Source organism: Melanerpes formicivorus, unplaced genomic scaffold (assembly GCF_026170545.1).
Source record: "Melanerpes formicivorus ecotype bairdi unplaced genomic scaffold, bMelFor1.0.p_v2 SCAF_8, whole genome shotgun sequence".
Taxonomy (NCBI): domain Eukaryota; kingdom Metazoa; phylum Chordata; class Aves; order Piciformes; family Picidae; genus Melanerpes; species Melanerpes formicivorus.
This window is the reverse complement of record NW_027142360.1, coordinates 16,252,231-16,271,723: the sequence shown is the minus strand read 5'-3', so window position 1 is coordinate 16,271,723 and position 19,493 is coordinate 16,252,231. Positions and strand designations below refer to the sequence as shown.

The 19,493-nt window shown below is 42.2% G+C and overlaps 2 protein-coding genes across 3 annotated transcripts in view; one reads left to right on the top strand and one right to left on the bottom strand.

The window, feature by feature from the left end:
• APPL2 (adaptor protein, phosphotyrosine interacting with PH domain and leucine zipper 2) overlaps positions 1-8,620 on the top strand; it is a 38,481-nt gene extending 29,861 nt beyond the window's left edge. The window contains exons 11-21 of the mRNA XM_068142300.1: positions 289-477; positions 782-824; positions 902-958; positions 1,073-1,161; positions 2,891-3,031; positions 3,150-3,202; positions 4,346-4,520; positions 5,185-5,221; positions 5,337-5,477; positions 6,140-6,187; positions 7,088-8,620. Of these exons, the coding sequence (XP_067998401.1) occupies positions 289-477; positions 782-824; positions 902-958; positions 1,073-1,161; positions 2,891-3,031; positions 3,150-3,202; positions 4,346-4,520; positions 5,185-5,221; positions 5,337-5,477; positions 6,140-6,187; positions 7,088-7,216 (1,102 nt within the window). The 3' untranslated portion in view covers positions 7,217-8,620. The remainder of the gene's footprint in view (positions 1-288; positions 478-781; positions 825-901; positions 959-1,072; positions 1,162-2,890; positions 3,032-3,149; positions 3,203-4,345; positions 4,521-5,184; positions 5,222-5,336; positions 5,478-6,139; positions 6,188-7,087) is intronic.
• A 46-nt stretch (positions 8,621-8,666) lies between these two features.
• WASHC4 (WASH complex subunit 4) overlaps positions 8,667-19,493 on the bottom strand; it is a 41,828-nt gene continuing 31,001 nt past the window's right edge. Inside the window, exons 28-34 of one of the 2 annotated variants that reach the window (XM_068142298.1) lie at positions 18,347-18,433; positions 17,722-17,869; positions 16,360-16,456; positions 15,638-15,834; positions 14,504-14,603; positions 12,926-13,001; positions 8,667-12,188 (exon numbers count right to left, since the gene is read on the bottom strand). In XM_068142298.1, the coding sequence (XP_067998399.1) occupies positions 12,934-13,001; positions 14,504-14,603; positions 15,638-15,834; positions 16,360-16,456; positions 17,722-17,869; positions 18,347-18,433 (697 nt within the window). In that variant the 3' untranslated portion in view covers positions 8,667-12,188; positions 12,926-12,933. The remainder of the gene's footprint in view (positions 12,189-12,925; positions 13,002-14,503; positions 14,604-15,637; positions 15,835-16,359; positions 16,457-17,721; positions 17,870-18,346; positions 18,434-19,493) is intronic. The other variant, XM_068142299.1, reaches the window with a different exon arrangement.

Genomic DNA, 19,493 nt, shown 5'->3' with positions numbered 1-19,493 from the left:
TAAATGCCAGTTAATACAAATAATGCTTTTATTCCTTAACTAGGAGATACAGCATGGGATGTTTTTAGCTTGAGATGTTTGGAATTAGTTTAATTCTTCATCTTTCATTAAGGATCGGTCTCTGCTAGGAATAGGTGCTGCAGAGATGCTGCAGAGACTCATGAAAAAAAAATCCAGGGTTGAATGTAAAGTTCAGATTAACATCAGGAGATGTTTGCAGTTTCATGCTACATGTTTTGAGTCATTTCTAAATAGTAATGAGTCTTTATCACGGCATCTTCTCTTTAGTAAAACTGGTCTGGTGACTACAACTTGGGAAAGACTGTATTTCTTCACTCAAGGTGGCAACTTGATGTGTCAGCCCAGGGGAGCAGTAGCTGGAGGACTGATTCAGGACCTGGACAACTGCTCTGTTATGGCTGTAGACTGTGAAGACAGAAGATACTGCTTTCAGATCACTACTCCTACAGGCAAAACGTATGAGACAGGTTTTGTTTGAGGACAGCCATTCACACCTACTCTTTCCAATGCTGTTTCATGTAAAACATGCTTGCTATAACAGTTAAGCCTCCTTGGGTTTCCAGAAGGGTGTTTCCAAATTAAAAGCATGTTCCTTCCCACCCACCCCACCCCAACTGCCTGAACAGCACACGCAGCATCCTTCAGCTGCAGCTTATTCATGGGTTTTATTCCTTTGATGGTTAATAGATACAAAGCTGACATGGAGTCAAGCAGTCCTGGTGTCCACTGTTTGCACTGATACACTTTGTTTATATTTTAGGGGTATAACCCTTCAAGCAGAAAGCAAGAAAGAATATGAGGAGGTAAAAATATTTTCTTAATGTTGTTATTCTTGTATACAAGTGAGCTTCAAGACTTCAGTTTTCTTTTTCCCTTCCAGTGGATATGTGCCATCAACAACATCTCCAGACAGATCTATCTCACTGACAATCCAGAGGTGAGAGCTTGTGTCCACCTTTCAGTCTGTTCCTTCCAACTTAGTTTCCCATTGTGCTTTACATGGCAGTGTGAAGTGCATGTGTAGAAGAGCTGCTCTGTCTTGTTTTCCTAGGCAGCTGCAATCAAGCTAAATCAGACAGCCCTCCAAGCAGTTACTCCCATTACCAGTCTTGGGAAAAAACATGAAGTTCACCAACCCAGGTAACATTCTCACTTGCACAGGCTGGAGAGACTGTGCTCAGTCATGCTCTTTTTACAGGGCAACAGTCACCCAGGAGAAAGCCTTGTCCAGGCTCTGGCTTTACAAGTGGGTGTGCTCCAGCAAATTCCTCTACTTCTGGTGTTTTATACTAAAAGTTGTAAGAGATGCCAGCTGTTGAAGGTAGTGCTTATTGCTCCCCATCACAGCTTTAAAGGTCCTTGTGGTTGCCATTAGGCTTTTGCTGTTCCTTCAGAAACACATGCAGTGATTTATTGTAGGGAGTGATTTGTAATGTCAAGAATGCAGCAGAATCCTCAGTACACACTGAAGGAGCCATATTCTTGCATATTACCTCAAGTAGTTCTTGTCAGTCTGACACAGGAATATTCCTTACACAGCTGTCAGAATAATTCTTACTGTTCTCTTGTGCTCATTCAGGTCCATCAGTAAAGCTTCTCTCCTTCAAAAATTATTAACAAGGCTCTAGGATGTGTTTATATGCAAAACACATATTTATGTGTCATTTCTTTGTGTCTACGTGATCCTGGCACCTTACTCAGTGGGAATTCTTCAGAGATCATTATCAGAATTGGCTTTCAAGCCCAGTGCTGGACTGAAATCCTCCTTTCAGAACCAGTGTGATAAATAAAATAGGGCAAGTTTGTGTCACACTGACTTCAACATAAAGAGACTTTGCTGCAAGTTTTATCAGAAAATTGTAAATTCTTACTCAGATATTTACTTCTAGAAATTCAAACCTCTCCCAGATCCTCTGCCTCTCAGGCTAGTGCTTTTACAGATTTCTGAACTGAAGAGTATTGCCATCTATTCAACCAGGCAAAGGAAAGAGCTATGAATTGACAGCTGATCTCCCAAGTCACTTTTATATTTGCATGCAACCAGAAAACTCTCTAGAGCTAGAATAGTGCTGCTAGTAAACCGAGTGCATTCCTGTCCCATGGTAAGCTGGGCAGTTAGCTCACAACCTGAGGCAGTGACAGAAGGTGTCCCTGCCCATGGCAAGGGGGTTGGAACTAGATGATCCTTGTGGTCCCTTCCAACCCTGGCTGATTCTATGATTCTAAACCTAGCATTTCCTCCTCTCTGAGAAAAGGTGCAGGAAGAAACAGGATCCAGTGTGTAACGCTCCATGACTGTCACACTGTAACAAACCTGTGGCCAACTGAAGCCTTACAAAGATCTCAGGATTGCCGTTGTTTCCTGTCTCTGCTGATGGAACTGGTAATGCAGTGGTAAATATGGCCACTAGAGGGCAGGGAGGCAAAGAGTGACTTAGTGCTGAAAGTCAGCCCCCACTCAGGTGCTCTGCAGTCAGGTTTAATCATAGAATCATAAGGTTGGAAGAGACCTCAAAGATCATCAAATCCAACCTGTTACCCAAGACTTCATGACTACTAAACCATGGCACCAAGTGCCACATCCAATCCCCTCTTGAACACCTCCAGGGACAGTAACTCCACTACCTCCCTGGGCAGCCCATTCTGATGTCTAACTCTCTCTGTGAAGAACTTTCTCCTCACCTCGAGCCTGAACTTCCCCTAGCAGCATTTAATTTTTTGTATCTAAAATTATTTAGGAAAAAATAAATCAGCTTTTCATAGTGTCCTCAGTAACAGGTAAATAGGGAGATATTTATGTGTATGCAGATTAAGCATACTAAACAATGTCATTACTTTCCTTTTCTTTTCCCTTCCATTTTCACTTCAGCCAGAATGTAAAGACTATGGAAAATAACAAAAGAATTCCTACTGAATCAGCCAGCATTCAACTCATTGCTCCTGGAACACCGATTCAGTTTGACATCGTACTGCCTGCCACAGAATTCCTGGACCAGAACAGAGGTGGCAGGTATGGCCAGAGAGAGTGGTCAGTGACTTAGAGTGATTTCAGAAAGTTAGGTATTGCAGCATGTGTGTGTGTGTGGTGGCCAGAATCTGCAGTTAGCATTTGTATTCTTATTTTGTAGGCGTGCAAACCCATTTGGGGAAACTGAAGACAGCAGCAAAGATGAGGAGGAAGGTCAGTGCTCCATTTTTCCAGATAAAATTAGTCATGACATTAGGCCTAATTCAGCTGCCATCTATCCAGCATCTCAGTTAAAGCACCTGACAGCATGGAGCAGCAGATCCAAAGTACAGTTATCTTTCAGAAACCAGTCTTTTAAGCAGCACTGTCTGTGAAAACAAACTTTTTCCTTGACAATCCAAGCTGTATTGCAGCTTAGGTTTATTTCAAGTGTTCGAAGGCAAAAAGATTTGGTTTGCTTCTTACTTGTCTTTCATTCTTTTGTGGTTTTGGTTTTAATTGAAGTAGCTGTTGACTTCTTTAGAAATGTTTTGATGGGCTGTAAGATAATTCTGCTCAAGTTTGAGGCTTCTTCAGTAGTCATTGTTTTCCCCACATGACTCTGAAATCCACAATCTAAATCACTTAAGAGGCCCAGAATATACCTAGCAGCAGCCAAGTGTCTCTTTCAGCACTGTCAGTAGCAGTGCCTTGCTCCACTGCAGCATGCAGAAGAGTGTAGAGTGTTTAGGGTGACTACCATTCATCTCACTGCACAGGTGGATCTCAGCTCAAGATGATGCTTCAGTCTTTGTGGTGCTTTGTGCAATACAGACACAGCTGTTGTGGCCTTTGAACAGTCACACTGAGCAGGAGTCATCCTCCTTTACCTTGCTCACCACCAATGAAGCAAGCCTGATCAAGTGATGGCTTTGTCACCTAATGGCTACTTAGGGGAGTCTTAGAGTGACAGTCAGTGAGCAAGGAAGGATTTCATTAAAACCTCACTGCAAGCAGCTGCATGGAAGGTCAGGAGGACATAGAAGAAAGCCAAGGCTTGTGCCCAACCACAAAGTTATCACAGTTTGTGCACCTGATAAGCAAAGGAATTTTACTAGCTAATCAAATAAGGCATAAAGGACCAGTTGCACTTTTAAGGCCTCCAAGTCACCATGATAGTTTTAGGGTTTTGTTACTATTTTTATTGTTTCCTACTCATTGCCACTTCAAGGTCTGGTTAAAACCAGGTCAGAGCACTGCCAGGCTCATAGCAAAAAGTCACCACCAGAATGAAACAAAAATCCTTTCGGTGATAACTTCAGCTGCCGGAAAAATTGAATTAGCACAGTGAAGGAAGTCCCAACTTTTCTCTTGCAGATTCACTCTTGCAGCAGATGTTCGTAGTTCGGTTTTTAGGCTCTATGGCTGTTCAGACTGATGACACAAGCGAGGTGATTTATGAAGCTATGAGGCAAGTGTTAGCTGCTCGTGCCATTCACAACATATTCCGTATGACCGAATCTCATCTCATGGTCACCAGCAAGAACTTGAGGTACTGTAAAACCTTCTACTTGCCAACACTCTGTTCCCTTCTTACAACTTAGGATTATTAAAGTATTTTTTAGTTTGGTCTTTCCAAGAAATACACCCTTGGAGGGAGCGAGAGCCTGAGACTCACTTTGTAAAAATGCCTCTTTTCTTAATCCATAGTATTTGTAATCCTCTTACCTTCCAAAGTTGTAAAAACATCCTACCAAAATCTAGGGGATGCAGTTCAGGGCATAAGGCCCCACAAAGATACAGGAAAAGATGCAAAAAAAGTGCTGTGGAAGATTCTCTGTCCTTACATGTAGTAACAGCAAGAGAGCTATCACTGCCCAGCTGCCAGCACCAACACTCCAGACTGTGTCAATACCAGACACCCGCTTTAGCAGGAGGGCTTTTGCATCCACACACCTGAGCCCATGCACTCAGGGTGCTCAGCAGATCTGTGAGTCAGAACAATACTATGGCCTGTATGTGTCAAGCCTCTGAGAGTCAGGGTCTAGAGTTGAACTTTGCCATTCACCAACTTGAAAACACAGATAGAGCATTTGATTCTGTGCATGTTTCCTTGTCTGCAAAATTGCTGTGGTGATCGCCTTACTCTTAGAAAGCACCTTGAAATTGCTAAAAATCACTTTAAAACCATTTCCTTTTTGTTCCTCCCTACACAGGTTAATAGATCCTCAAACCCAAGTCACACGAACAAGTGTAAGTAACTTCTGGTTTGGATTTGGTATTCTACTGCAGCATTGACTACTCAGTCACATGAACGTGAGCTCTTGACCAAGCTAACCAAATTGAATCTGTTGCTGTACTTTTCCAGTTTGAACTTGCCACTGTGACACAGTTTGCTGCTCATCAGGACAATAAGCGACTGATTGGCTTTGTGATCCATCTCAGAGAGACCCCAGGAGAAGACTCCATGAGCGCCTATGTGTTTGAGAGCAACACAGAAGGGGAAAAGGTTTGCACAACATCCAGTAACAGACTTTGTTTAGCAGAGAGACTGTAGGCTTATGCATCTGAGAAAGCATGATAGAAGCGAGGGCAGCTCACTTCCTTGCCAAGAACACTTGCCTTAACTTGTAAGCTTTTGATGAGTTTTATGTTTAAAAAAGAGCAAATTCCTAGATAATGTGGCAGCGGCATGTGCAGCAGGGAGGAAAGGCTGCAGCTGCTAATACCAGCACTAAGAAAAACGTGGGCTGAGCACCAGCACTAACACCAGTGAACATCTGTCCAAGGCAGACACAGCTGTAAAGCTTTCAAAGATAAGACAGCCACACAGCACCACTGGCTGCTTGCCGCATCTGGTAATAACAGACTGTTAGGAATGTGCTGGAGAATTTTTGTAGTAAAAAACCAGTAACACTCTTCACATTTTAGTGAATAAAACAGAGCTGAGTACAAAGATTTGCCAGCCAAAATGAGCTTTGAAGCAGACCCTAAGATAGTTTTATGTAGTTAGCACAGTGAATTGTTACATTCCATCTCTGCTTTTAGATCTGTTTGTAAGACCAAGTTTGCAGTGACACTTCTGTGTCTTAGTCCAAATTGAGGAACACCAAAAAAAAACCCCTCAAAACCAAACCCAAAGTGAGCTTACATATGTATTTCTGTTTCTAGATTTGCTATGCCATTAGCTTGGGAAAGGAAATCCTTCAGGCACAGAAGGTAAGTTTGTTTCTTTGCCCACGTTTATTCTGCTTTGGGCTGCACTGTCCAAGTACCTTTGGGGTGTGTTTAAATAAATACACGGTTCCCCCTCGTGACCCCTGGGTAGTTCATGCGAAAGTAAACTCAGTTTGACAGCACAGTAGCCTGATTCAAGATACAATTTGCCCCCCTAAATCAAAGTCAGAACTAGACAAATCCAGTTGGTCCAGTTTGAAATGGAGCTGTAAGCAAAGTTTTCAGACCCCCCCAAATAAACTGTGGGATGAAGCCCAGGTCCCACATATTGCTGGTTCTGTTTTAGAAATGCATGCTTTCCTCTCTCAGGGATGAAAACCAGGAGTGGTTTCCCACATCCAATGAATATAGACTGTGGGATGAAGCCCAGGTCCCACATGTTGCTGGTTCTGTTTTAGAAATGCATGCTTTCCTCTCTCAGGGATGAAAACCAAGAGTGGTTTCCCACATCCAAAGAGTAGCAAAGTTGCCTGGCCTCTTGTAGGTAAATTTTGTATAGATAAAGACGTGACACTAATACATTATTAGTTGCTATACAGTGTTGCTGCTAAGACTTCAGAGCAAGCTGGGGAAATGAGCTTTTAGTCCCAGGCAATAAGCACAGGTATCATGTAGAGCTGTTTTTTCCCTTGTTTTTCAGCAATTCTATCAATGCCAGATCAGAACAGCAAATCGAAAGGCCCCCAATAATGATGACTTTTTTTTGTCTTGTATACCCAAGGGGCCGTTTTACTGATCCTAAAGGGATTGTTTCAGACCATTAGACTTAAAGATATCATTAAAAAAAAAATAAATTGCAAAACCTTAACCAGAAGCACTGGGAAAGGTGGTGTGCTCCTCACTGATTGCTGCAGCCTGCTGAACTCTTGTGGTTTTCTTCAGGACCCAGAAGCGTTGGCCCAGCTCATGAAGTCTGTGCCATTCACAAACGATGGAAAGTTTGTACTGCTGAATGATCAGTCAGAAGAGGATGGAAACATACATGAAGGAGGGGAGGAGTCAGAAGCATAAAACCTGCAGCCTGTGCAGGAACAGGAGGCATCATTCTGCAAAGATTGCTGGGTTTCTGTCACCTGCACGCACAGGAGACCGGATTCTCAGCCTGCCTGAGCACGCCAGCTGACCTTGCAGTGGCGGTTCCTCGGTTTACAATGGAACAACAGACTTGGCCTCCAAGGCTTTCTGCATTTGTGAATGTTAGGATATTGATGTGTCTGGAAAGATGACAATCTTTGGGAATGTTTCAGGGTTAGCCCCTTGCTAAGAGGTAGCTTGGCCAGCACAGCTGTCAGCCACAAAGGGTTAATGTCATTTCTTCAGATTTACATGGTGAGCAGCCTACAGTTCCACTGAAACTAGTTCAAGCTGTAAGCTGTCAGCTCCTTTAACAAATATCAGGCCTCAGATTTCCTACCATAGTCAATTTTCATACTTTGCATGATGATGTGCATCTGAATGAAGGTTAAAAATGCACTATTTACTTTGTTTTCAGATGAAGTTATTTTTAGTGTAGTTTAAGCATAACAAGATTTCTCTTTTGTGCTAGCCTATTTACAGAGCAATTTGTGAAACACTACATTTTTCCTATTAATATAATCTATTTTTATATTGCATCTAGAATAAGCTTAGATAAAAGCCAAGTGCCTACTCTTACCTTTGGGGGGGGACCACACTCACAGGTCCTGTAATTAAGTAATAGACATAATGTACCTCCTTGATTTATTGTTCTAAATACCACTGACATGCAAACATCAGCAGCAGTCAAATGTGGCATGGTGGCTGTATGCAGTTTTCCTGGGGTTAGATTTCTTACAAGTTAAGTTGGCAGAGATGATAAATATAGGACAGATAGGTACTTTTCTATTGAGTATTCTTTGTCTTTTTAACTTCAGTGACGTGCAACAGCTGAGTCTACCAGCAATCTTTAAGAACCTGAGCAATAAAACGCTAGATGTTAAGTCTACAGTTATTGACTAGGCTCGTAGTACCTTCCTGAAACTGGACATTGCAGAGATTTGGCTAAGTTGAGATTTTTTTTCTCCCATTCCCATCCAGTTTAACCTGAAAACATAAGAAAAAGTACTTTGCAAGAGCAAACAAAAATAAACAGTAGTTAGGGAGCGGGGGATGTGGGGTGGTATAATTGTGGCATGGTTTGTATTAATCAAGGTAAGGTAACTGGAACAAATTCCTCAAGCTTATTTTAACCTCTTCTCAGTCACTTACTAGGAATCTAGATTTTCTGTAAGCAGAATCTGCTACAGCAGCTGAAAGATCTCAGATTGCAAGTGTTTGACACAGAATAAGTTCAGTTTAGCTGGCAAGTGAACGTTTAAAAGCACCATGGAAGAAAGCTGTTAGTAACTGACACAAGGACTTCTTTGTAAATAAAAGCTGAAGTTGTCTCATTAAAAACTTTACGTCTGCTGGACTGATGTTATTGAAGACACTAAGAATGAGGTTCTTAAAATTGCATTTATTAACACAGTTTTATGTACATAATGTTCTCCACTCACAAACCAGAGACCGAGGTAACAAAATACCCTTTTGTACAATGAGTTAAGGAAACATAAGCATTACATTTGGTCCTTTGTACCTGAGAAGCTGAAAACAGCTGTTGTTGATGGACACCAGATGAAAACTCAAATTTAATTCTGATTACAAACCACAGTAGGACCTCCAGAATCTACCCTTCAGCACCAGCAGTTTACTTCACTTCCCAGTGAAACACAGACCATTTGGGTGCTGCCAGGGCCATCACTTGTCACTAGTCAAAGCCTCCGAGTTGGGCATCAGCTGTGTTCTGCTCCCTCTAACCAGGGTGCTGCAAGGAGGTAGGGCTGAGAAAAAGACTGGCCTGGAGCCTGTTCTGCCCCTGTTTTGAAGGAAAAATCCCTTGAGATCTCATGTCCCTGCCTCAAAGTCATCATCCTTGCTTCCCTTTTTATTAGCTCTAGGAATTTTGAGTCAGCACATTTGGTTTAGTCAGGGGTTTTGATTTAGCTCCATTGTCTCCAAACAACCAATTAGGGTCCATTTTGTTCCTATAATCAGAACAGAAAGGCAAAAGCAATAAAAACAGTAGTAGCACCACAGCAAGCAATCTGCACCCCTTCCACTTCCTTGTGGGGGTAAAAAGGGATTTGATGCAATTCTCACTGACACAAAGGCATATGTGACACCACATCCAGGACCCACCTTGCCCTTTAGATGAAGAAAGCTTTCTGTGTGTATAGACTGCTACACGGCAAAAAGAAGGAAATGAATGCAAACTACAATCCTGTATGAGCAAGAACAGTTCTATGAGCACTGTACATACTTGTGTCTGTATGTATTGTTGTGACACACAGCATTTAAGTGCTGTTGGAACTTTGTATGAAACTTGAATGCAATCACACAGCACCTACAGGATGGCCAAGGGATCAGGCCCAGCCAGCATGGATTTAGGAAGGGCAGGTCCGGTCCTGCCTGACCAACCTGATCTCCTTCTATGATCAGGTGACCTGCCTGGTAGATTTGGGAGGCCTGTGGATGTAGTATACCTGGACTTCAGCAAGGCGTTTGGCACTGTTCCCCACAGCAAACTGCTGGCCAAGCTGTCAGCCCATGGCTTGGATGGGAGCACACTGCACTGGGTTAGGAACTGCCTGGAGGGCCAAGCCCAGAGAGTGGTAGTGAATGGTGCCACATCCAGCTGGCAGCCAGTCACTAGAGGTGTGCCCCAAGGATCAATGCAGGGCCCCATGCTCTTTAACATCTTTACTGATGATCTGGATGAGGGCATTGAGTCCATCATCAGTAAATTTGCAGACAACACAAAGCTGGGGGCAGGAGTTAATCTGCTGGAGGGTGGAGAGGCTCTGCAGAGAGACCTCAACAGGCTGGACAGATGGGCAGAGTCCAACGGCATGAGATTTAACACATCCAAGTGCCCCATGCGGAGCTACAGGCTGGGGTCAGAGTGGCTGGGGGTACTGGTCAATGGCAGGCTGCATATAAGCCTGCAGTGTGACCAGGCAGCCAAGAGGGCCAATGGCATCCTGGCCTGCAACAGGCACAGTGTGGCCAGCAGGAGCAGGGAGGTCATTCTGCCCCTGTACACTGCACTGGTTAGGCTGCACCTCGAGTACTGTGTCCAGTTCTGGGCCCCTCAGTTTAGGAAGGATGTTGACTTGCTGGAATGTGCCCAGAGAAGGGCAACAAAGTTGGTGAGGGGCTTGGAACACAAGCCTTGTGAGGAGAGACTGAGGGAGCTGGGGTTGGTTAACCTGGAGAAGAGGAGGCTCAGGGGAGACTTTATTGCTCTCTACAACTACCTTAAGGGAGGTTGTAGACAGGCAGAGGTTGGTCTCTTCTCCCAGGCAACCAGCACCAGAACAAGAGGACACAGTCTCAAGCTGCACCAGGGGAAGTTTAGGCTGGAGGTTAGGAAGAAGTTCTACACAAAGCGAGTGATTGCCCATTGGAATGGGCTGCCTGGGGAGGTGGTGGAGTCACCATCATTGGAGGTGTTCAGGAGGAGACTTGACAGGGTGCTTGGTTGCATGATTTAGTTGATTAGGTGGTGTTGGATAATAGGTTGGACACGATGATCTTGAAGGTCTCTTCCAACCTGGTTTATTCTATTCCATTCATTCAGGTCTCCCAGATTAAACAGGGTTCTATAAAAACAGGCTTAATGTCTTTCCCGTGGAACTTCCATTACCAGGACCACATGAATTTGTTACCCACCACACATTAGGAAAATGCACAATTCGATTCAATGTTCAGCTGCAAAGCATTGCCCATCCCAGTGTCCTTCCAAAAACAGAGATGAAGAAAACACAAGTGCAGATTTTGTTAGAGCACAGGTAATGTCCTGACTGCACACAGCTACTCTAGCACCTCCATCCCAGGGGAAGCAAACACCATCTGTACATGCTGGGGAAGAAGGAGAGGAAGTTCTTGGCTTGAGGTGGCCAAGTGCTGAAGTGACTTCAGGTGAGATAGGAAGATGGAAATAGGTGCACTGCAATTGCAACAGCATGGAAATGAGCAGCAGCAGCTAGAATGCTGATCCCAGCACTACTGCTGAGAGGGTTCAGTGGGGCACAACTTGGTCAAAAAGTGTACACAAATTACAAAAACAAAAGAAAAAGCAAAAATACAAATCAAGTAATGCAGCATTCTTTAGGGCACTCTGCAGTTACAATGAATTATAAGCTTTAGTGAGCCCAGCTGATTTAAACAGCCCATGAAGCTTCTGCGCCATTTTCTCAGAAACAACAAAAGGACTTCCATATCAGGCTGGCCTTTCCAGTTGCAACAAAACATGTCCCAGCTTTCTGAAGTGACTGGCAAGAAAGTGCAAATCAGGAGTACATCAGGAACTGTCTTAACCAGGGACCCAAGGGTGGGTGGAATTGCCCTTTTGTAATTAGAGGAGATGAAAGAAGCTAGCAAGTATGGTCTAAAAATACAGTTAGGAGTGCCAGAAAAAACCCAAAGGTAATTCTCAGCTGGACTGGAGTAGTTTATTGTTATTAGTAAGACTTAGAAGGGTGTTATATTCTGGGAGATTAAGACACAACTGTATCTTTTAATGAAAGTGGTGTTTACTTTTAAGCTAGGTCTAGCTACTTAAGTTAGGGATCTGAGTAACTCTTGCACAACCTAGAACCTCTACTTGCAGGCATTAACAGATGTTACATTTATACAGAGTTCTCACAGTGTTCAGCAGTTTCTGAAGCCTGCAGTGCAATTATTGTTAATAACCAGGCATGTAAGACTATGAACAACACAGACAGTACAACAGACCTACAAAGGCTAGGAAATGCAGAATTGAGGCTGCAACTTGCCATCAGGCACAATGTATCCATGAACTGTAAGATCACTTGATAGTTACAGACACCCATCACACACAGTGTCTGGTCATAAAAGGAAGAGCTGATTGTGGTTCTGTCTTGGCTCTGGATTTCCTTCCTTCTGTGGATGCAAATCAGACCTTCGGTATGAAATGAGAAGTAATTTATTATGTTAACTTTCCTTGTTCTCCCATTGTCTGCTATGGGGGGAGGGGGATCACAGCAAGGGAAAATAAAGGCCTGGCTGGACTTTAAGGTACCTCAGGGCAAAGATTATCTGTAGCGATAATAAGGGTTCATGGAATAAATTCTTACTCAGGATTTCCATTGCATGCAATAGCTTTAGCACACACTCACATCATGCACTGTTAGACCTGCAGTGTAATCTGTGACTGCGTTAAATACAAAGGGACCGCCTAAAAAATACCTCCATTAGTTCTTGGACAACAGGATACACAAGACACCCAACTGAATCAAGGCTCTTTCTGATGAACAAATGCACAAGTTGAACTCTAAGACCAATGGTCCATGAGGGGTTTTTTCTAGGCTATGTTAGAGATGCAAGAATGCATCTAAAAATTAGTAATTTCTCTTTTTGTCTTCACATCTGTACTTTAAAGTAACTACTTCCAAGGACAATGTTTTATATAACTATTTTCAGTTTAAAGAAAGTGCTGTAAATAATGTCAACTCCTGAAAAACAGGAGATTCTACAAGAAATATAGACAAACATAGACCTAGCCTCACTGGGTGCTAGTACACTACATTTCCACTTGGGTCTAGCAGAGCAATGAAATCAAATCTAGAGCTTTTACCCCTACAGAGCATTATCGGTAACAACAAGAGCATGATTATTTGATTAAGTAATCACCCATACCAACCACATCATTTCACAACAGGATCAGCAGTTGCAGAAGTAGAAAGGTCTCCATTGCTTGCTTTAACAGATTCTTCTAGAAAACAATAAACCATGGATAATGTTTAACATTTTATCCAAGGCCACATAAACAAAGGCTTAGCACATATATTAAGCTGATGTCGTAATACAGTTGATACAGCATACTGTAGTCAGCATATGCAAACTGACCTTGCAGCACCAAGGGTCCTGGCCCTGTGAAGAAATCACTACCTGGGGTGAAAGGTTTTTTCTATCAGAAGAACTTGCCTAAAGATTACATGCATGTGTTCACACATTTTGCACCGTCCAGGTCCAAATATCATGGTATAAGGCCATGTCCAAAACTTCCCCTTCATTTCAAACTTCTCTCACCACAAAGCACATTTTTCAGGGAAGCAAACACCACTCCTAACAGTGAGCATTTAACCTAGAATATAATGAACTGATGTTCCACAGAATGCTGTGCTCACAATGCCAGGGGAATGGGCCTGTTCGTAGTCACCACAATGCTGGTAGCTGCTTTTTGTCTTTTGAGGTGAGCTATTATTTGAGCAACTTCACTGAAAATGATCAAATACAAAATTGATCCTAAAAGACTTCTTTCTTTGTGAGTTGTTTTTTAACTAGTGCAGAAGAAAACTCATCCTTGGCTCCAGGGGCTGTAATCTCATTGTTTGTACAGAACCACTACTGGAAAATCATTTAGTGATTGCACTTTTAATATACTGCTCTCTGACTTTTTAAGTAACTTGTGACTGATCTGCACTCCTTGTGTATCTTAGTCCTTGGGAGCATTCTCATTGCTTTGACAACAGTTTTCCCACATCCAGAAGAATCTTCCAGAATTCATGACACTCAATAGACAGGCAAGAATATAAAGCACAAAAAAGACCCATGGCACCTAGTCAGGAGACCACATAACAATTGAAGATCTTACCCTTTGAACAGAACACAATGGTAGACCAAAGCATACCACAAATAGCTGCATGTCACTTACAGTATCTACGTCATCTGCCTACCTACACTGAAAACCAGCTGGTAAACAACAAGTGGAAAACACCTAAACAACAGTTTGTGTCACACCAGTTAGGGTTGTGCAGAAAAGTCTGTCACTGTGAAAACCGGTAATTGAGGAGGTAAATATGATGCTGAGGTTACTGAATTTATTATTACTATTGCAAATATGCAATTGTCTCTGCTCCAGATTTATTTTTTTTAGTTTGTTGGGGTTTTGGGGGTTTGTTTGTTTGTTCAGTGCAGGGTGGAGGGGCTGTGTTTGTTTGGTCAACTGGTTTTTGTTTGTTTCCCTCCAGAAGCCCATCCTGAAATTCACCCATTGTAGAGGCGGCCTCTGCTATGAGTGGTTCTTGACTCCTCACCCTTGACTCCATGAAATCTCTGGAATGCTAAATCAACCTGCTAGCAAGAAAGCAGCTATGGGAGGGAAAAAGAAAAAATATATATATATATATACACACACACACACACACACCCCCCTTCCCTATTAAAGCACACACTCTCATGAGCCAAAATATTCTATGTATAGCATTCACTCACCTTCTTTCTCTTTCTTTTCCTGGCTTTCTTCTGCTGCAGTTTTATCTGCTCTGAAAAAAATTCTTGCGCTACTTAGTGAGAAATAAAGGAGTTCAAATTCCTGATGGAAAAGATACAGAAGAGGAGTGTTAATGTATCACGAGAATGAATGTGTAGCTAGATACCAATGAAATTTTTCAGAAGCAACTACGTTTCAGTATTTAAACCCCTTAAATGTTTGTGAAAGCCCTCCTCCATTCGTAACTTGTCTGCATGCATTTTACTCGGCAAATGCCATCCAAAATCATTAAAGGGTGATTTAAGCAGAGCAGCATCAGTGCAATAAATCTGTCACTAATCCACTGGGGCTGCAAATGAGGTTCGTAGCAGCAGTGAGAGTTTGGAGCAGCCTGCCCATAGAAAAATCATTCGAGCCAGTAATTTAAACAGCCACAAGCTTGAGCAGTTTCTGAACAAGGCCCTGTGATGTGGCTTTTTTTAACAGAGGCCCAAACAGTGCACACTCATGGGAGCCATGAGGCCACACAGGGCTTTATCCATTTCAACAACAGATGTACTTCTACAAAAAGTAGTTATGGCCTGTTTGTAAACAGCCAGCTACAGATCTGCCCCAGAGCCTCCTGACATCAAAAGGTGGGAGGAGAAAGCACACAAGACAACAGTGCACATTTACACCACTGATAAAATCTGAACTGCTGTGCTTCAAAATTCAAACGCATCTTTTTCCTGTTTGACAGATGGTGCATCATTCAACTCAGTAACTCAGAACTAACAGCCCAGCAACCCTGAGGGCTCAAAGTGTTAGGCAAAAGTTTTTGTTGCAAAAAATGTAACTAAAAAGTCATTATCTTCTATCAGAGCATTTAGGTTTTAGTTGCACTAGATTTCAAACACCATGAGACAAAAAAAACTTTCCATCAACCAGGTCAAGTTCCTGGCTCACTCAGATACTACAAGCACTTACATCATCATCTTTGGATCACACACCTCAAGTCTTTATACTCATTTTGCATTGATGCTGTCAGACAATGCTCTTTTTGCTCTTCATAAGCTCCCTCAGAAACAAATACCTGGATTGTGATGTGTAAGTGCAGAACTCAGTAAAGAACAGGTAACTGTAGACCCATGCTATACCTGTAAACAAACTTCCAGTCGCTTGTGGGTAAGGTTCATAGTTTGCAGTAGTTTTTCATCTTGATTACTGGACTGCACATTCTGTTGCTTAGCTACTGCTCTTATTTCCTTCACATACTTTTCTCTAACAGACTGGAACCAGTGAAGAGAATCAAACTCCTGGTACTGATCCAAAAGCTTCAGAATGTAGGCCACACCTACAGGCATTAACAAACCAGGTACCAATGTCAACATGCAAGTCAGAAAACATTTTGTGGATGTCTTTAATGGGTCAGCCCTAAGTTGGTAACTCTCACACAAATAAAACTTAAACTGCAGTTTGTTTATAATTAAGCCTAATGGGGGGGATATCATAATAAAGTACTTCAGTTTTTAAAAATCTCTCAGCTTATCCAAAGACTTGCTTATCTCCTCATCTGATGAGATTCATGAGCTTGAAAGACATCAGGGAGCACCAACATACAACAAAACTGTCTGCACCCACACTCAGCTATTCCATGCTTAGGAGTTTCTGAACACAACAGTAGCCCTCAAATCCACTGTGCTGAGGCCAAGACAACTTAAGATTTAAATTACAGAATGTTTGATCATGTGTGCATATATATATATAATGATAAAACTAAACTTTCCTGCTATTGTTAATGATGCCTATAATTATATACATAAACAAAACTTTTCTTACATTGGCTTACCCAAAGGTCAGTCAGTGTGCCGAAACTTACCCATGGCAAACCCATCATCAGTGAAAGCTGCTCCACTTTTGTTCTTCTTATTCAATTTCTCTTTGCAACTGATTGAATGCTCCACAAAATTGAGGGTCTGAAAGATTGAGAAGCTGTCTTAGAATCACCAGGAGAGACTCAGGATTTATTTTAATATTTACATGCATGCTGTTACCTATGAATATAATTCCATGCCCAAAACTGCCGACTGTGTCTCCCCCCATTTGGCACTTTGGTCTGAAAGCTTGTCATCCTTATAGCTATTTTTTTTTTGGCAGCAAGTAAATTAAGCTTTGAGAACCGTTTGCATATACATAAGTGAAAAACCAAAGCTACATCTTCATCCTCCCTGTTTTTGTTGCTCTTACTACTCTGCATTGCCTTGGTGATCACTAGCGGTACACATGTAAAGAAGGGTAATTAAAGAAGCCCAGGTTCCTGGAACCAGTGTTTTAAAGCTACACTATGTTGTTACACTCCATTTACAAAACAGCAAAAATATTTCAGTTTTACATTTAAGATGTTCAGCAACAGAACCAGTTAGTAACATCAAGCAATGGGTATGTGTTTGCATACTATTCCTAAGATACAGAAATGTGTGTATACACTACAACTTCTCAAAGACCTACACGTGTTTCAAATTTAACTACAACAAAATGTACTTAACTACACTACAATAGTTTAATCCTGATACTGTACTTGGAAAACTCCACAAATGTGAAGGAAAAAGAACAAAAACAAGTATGTGTCAGAAGCCTTTACTTCCCCTCATTTCCATCACCATGATGTACCTGTCAGTCTCATGTTAATGGCTCACTAACATTCCAAAATTAGTTTCTAAAATGGGGTGTTACACAATTGAACTGCTTCCAAATGCTCAGAACACTGCACAAGTGTCAATCACCTCAAATCAGTTGCATTCTTTCTAAACAAAGTGTATTAAGCAAAAGCAAGTTCACTCCCAACAGAGTGCCCCAGTTTTACTGCATTAGAACACGATGTTAAAAGACCCTAAATGCAATTCAGAAAGAGTACACACACACACACAAGAGAGGGAAGAAGAACATGGTTTTAAACTCCCTCCATCCCTGCTCTCCTCATTCCTCCTTTTTATCTTGGCTTTTCCAAATTTGATTCAAACAGGAGTGGTAATTTTACCCTTGTCTTTTGGGTGCTAGTAGATGAATTGATGTAAATAAGCATAGCTTTGGACAACTGCCAACGAAGCTACACTCAGAATGATCCCGCTCACAATCAGAGGAGAAATGAGAATATGCTACTCAACAGCCTAATACAAGACACTTAACTGATCTGATACATTCTTTAAAACCCAAGCTCTGGTAGCACAGTGCAAATACCAACCAGTGGGGGAACAATTATGTAGAAGTTCCGCAAGTGCATGTTCTTTGGGCTGCGGAACTCGGGAGCAAACACATCCACCAGCATTTTGAAGTACTCCGTTCCTTCTGCAAAGTTGCGTGTGAGGTCACTAAGAACAGAGTCCAACTGCCTGCAAAGGATAAGCACCATGTTAGCTGGTTTCTGCTAGAACTTTCTTTGCTTACTAACCCCTTGGGCTAGCAACCCTCTCCCTTTGGCTACACACACAATCCAGTACATTTAGTGTGTCCGCGATTACACCCTGCCCCTGCGGCCATCTGAAATTATGTTTCTTGACTTATTTTTCAAAAAAGGTTTATGAACACCTAAAGCCTTAAACATGATAACAGCAGATGTCAGACATGGTGAAGAAAGCTTGTTAATCTTTAAGCCACAACGACTTTATCAAGAAAGCAAGGTCTAACAGTAGAAGTGGCTCTTTGTATGATTAAAACAATTGCTTTTGTTTCCTCTTTAAAGAGCAAATATTTTTGCATAAAGTCAGTTAACTTTTAACACACACATGCAACTAATAGCTACTCTTTAAAATGACAGTTCTCCCATCCTATCCCTGCCCTAGACCCTCGAAATCATGATGTTAGGGTACCTTGCTGCTTTTTGTGTTTCTTCTGAAAGTCCTTCCTCTTTCACCAGCTCTTCAAAGTTAACAATGTCTTCCAGATCAGGAACAAACCTGAACAATTACTGTATGTTAGGATAATGCTCAATTGTCTATGGTCACAGGAGCACCTACTAGAACTTACTCATTTAGTCAACTAAGCCTTCTGGGTTCAAATTACTTACTTGAAGTTCAGTATTCAGTATTCCTAAGGTTGGAAGAGACCTCAAAGATCATCGAGTCCAACCTGTCACCCCAGACCTCATGACTAGAATAGGGAGGACACTACTGCCCACTGCAGGCTTGAACTCATGACCTTCTCATTAAGTTGTATCATATCTGCCATACCCTTCCCATGCAGACACTCTTACATTGTGAAGGAGTTGGGGCTGTTCAGTCTGCAGAAGAGAAGGCTCCGAGGTGACCTAATTGTGGCCTTCCAGTATCTGAAGGGGGCCTACAGGAAGGCTGGGGAAGGACTTCTCAGGATCTCAGGGAGTGATAGGACTAGGGGGAATGGAATGAAGCTGGAGGTGGGGAGATTCAGGCTGGATGTGAGGAGGAGGTTCTCCACCATGAGAGTGGTGAAACCCTGGAATGGGTTGTCCAGGGAGGTAGTTGAGGCCCCGTCCCTGGAGGTATTTAAGACCAGGCTGGATGAGGCTCTGGGCAGCCTGATCTAGTGTGGGGTGTGCCTGCCCATGGCAGGGGGGTTGGAACTAGATGATCCCTGTCGTCCCTTCCAACCCTGAATGATACTATGATAGTCTTCTAAATCCTCAAAAGTTCTTTGTACTTCTGGCTTTACCATGCTACCCTCTCCGCTCTCCAGCACTTGCTGCCCTTGATAAATGTAAGTTTACTATCATTTGGAAGAAAACCAACCATTTCTTTGTATACAAAATTCACTATGTTTTAATGACCTTATATGAACAGAGACAATAACTCTAGACAAAAAGAGGTCTCAATAAAATGCTTTTTCCATGTTGCTTAAGGCTTGCACTGTATTTTGCTTTAATGCACTCTCAAAGTGATTAACATCAGGAATTACTGACATAAGGACTAATAGTTTACATGTGTATTCCATTAACTCTCCTGCAGCATTTTTCCATAGAATGTTTGATTTCAGGGGCAT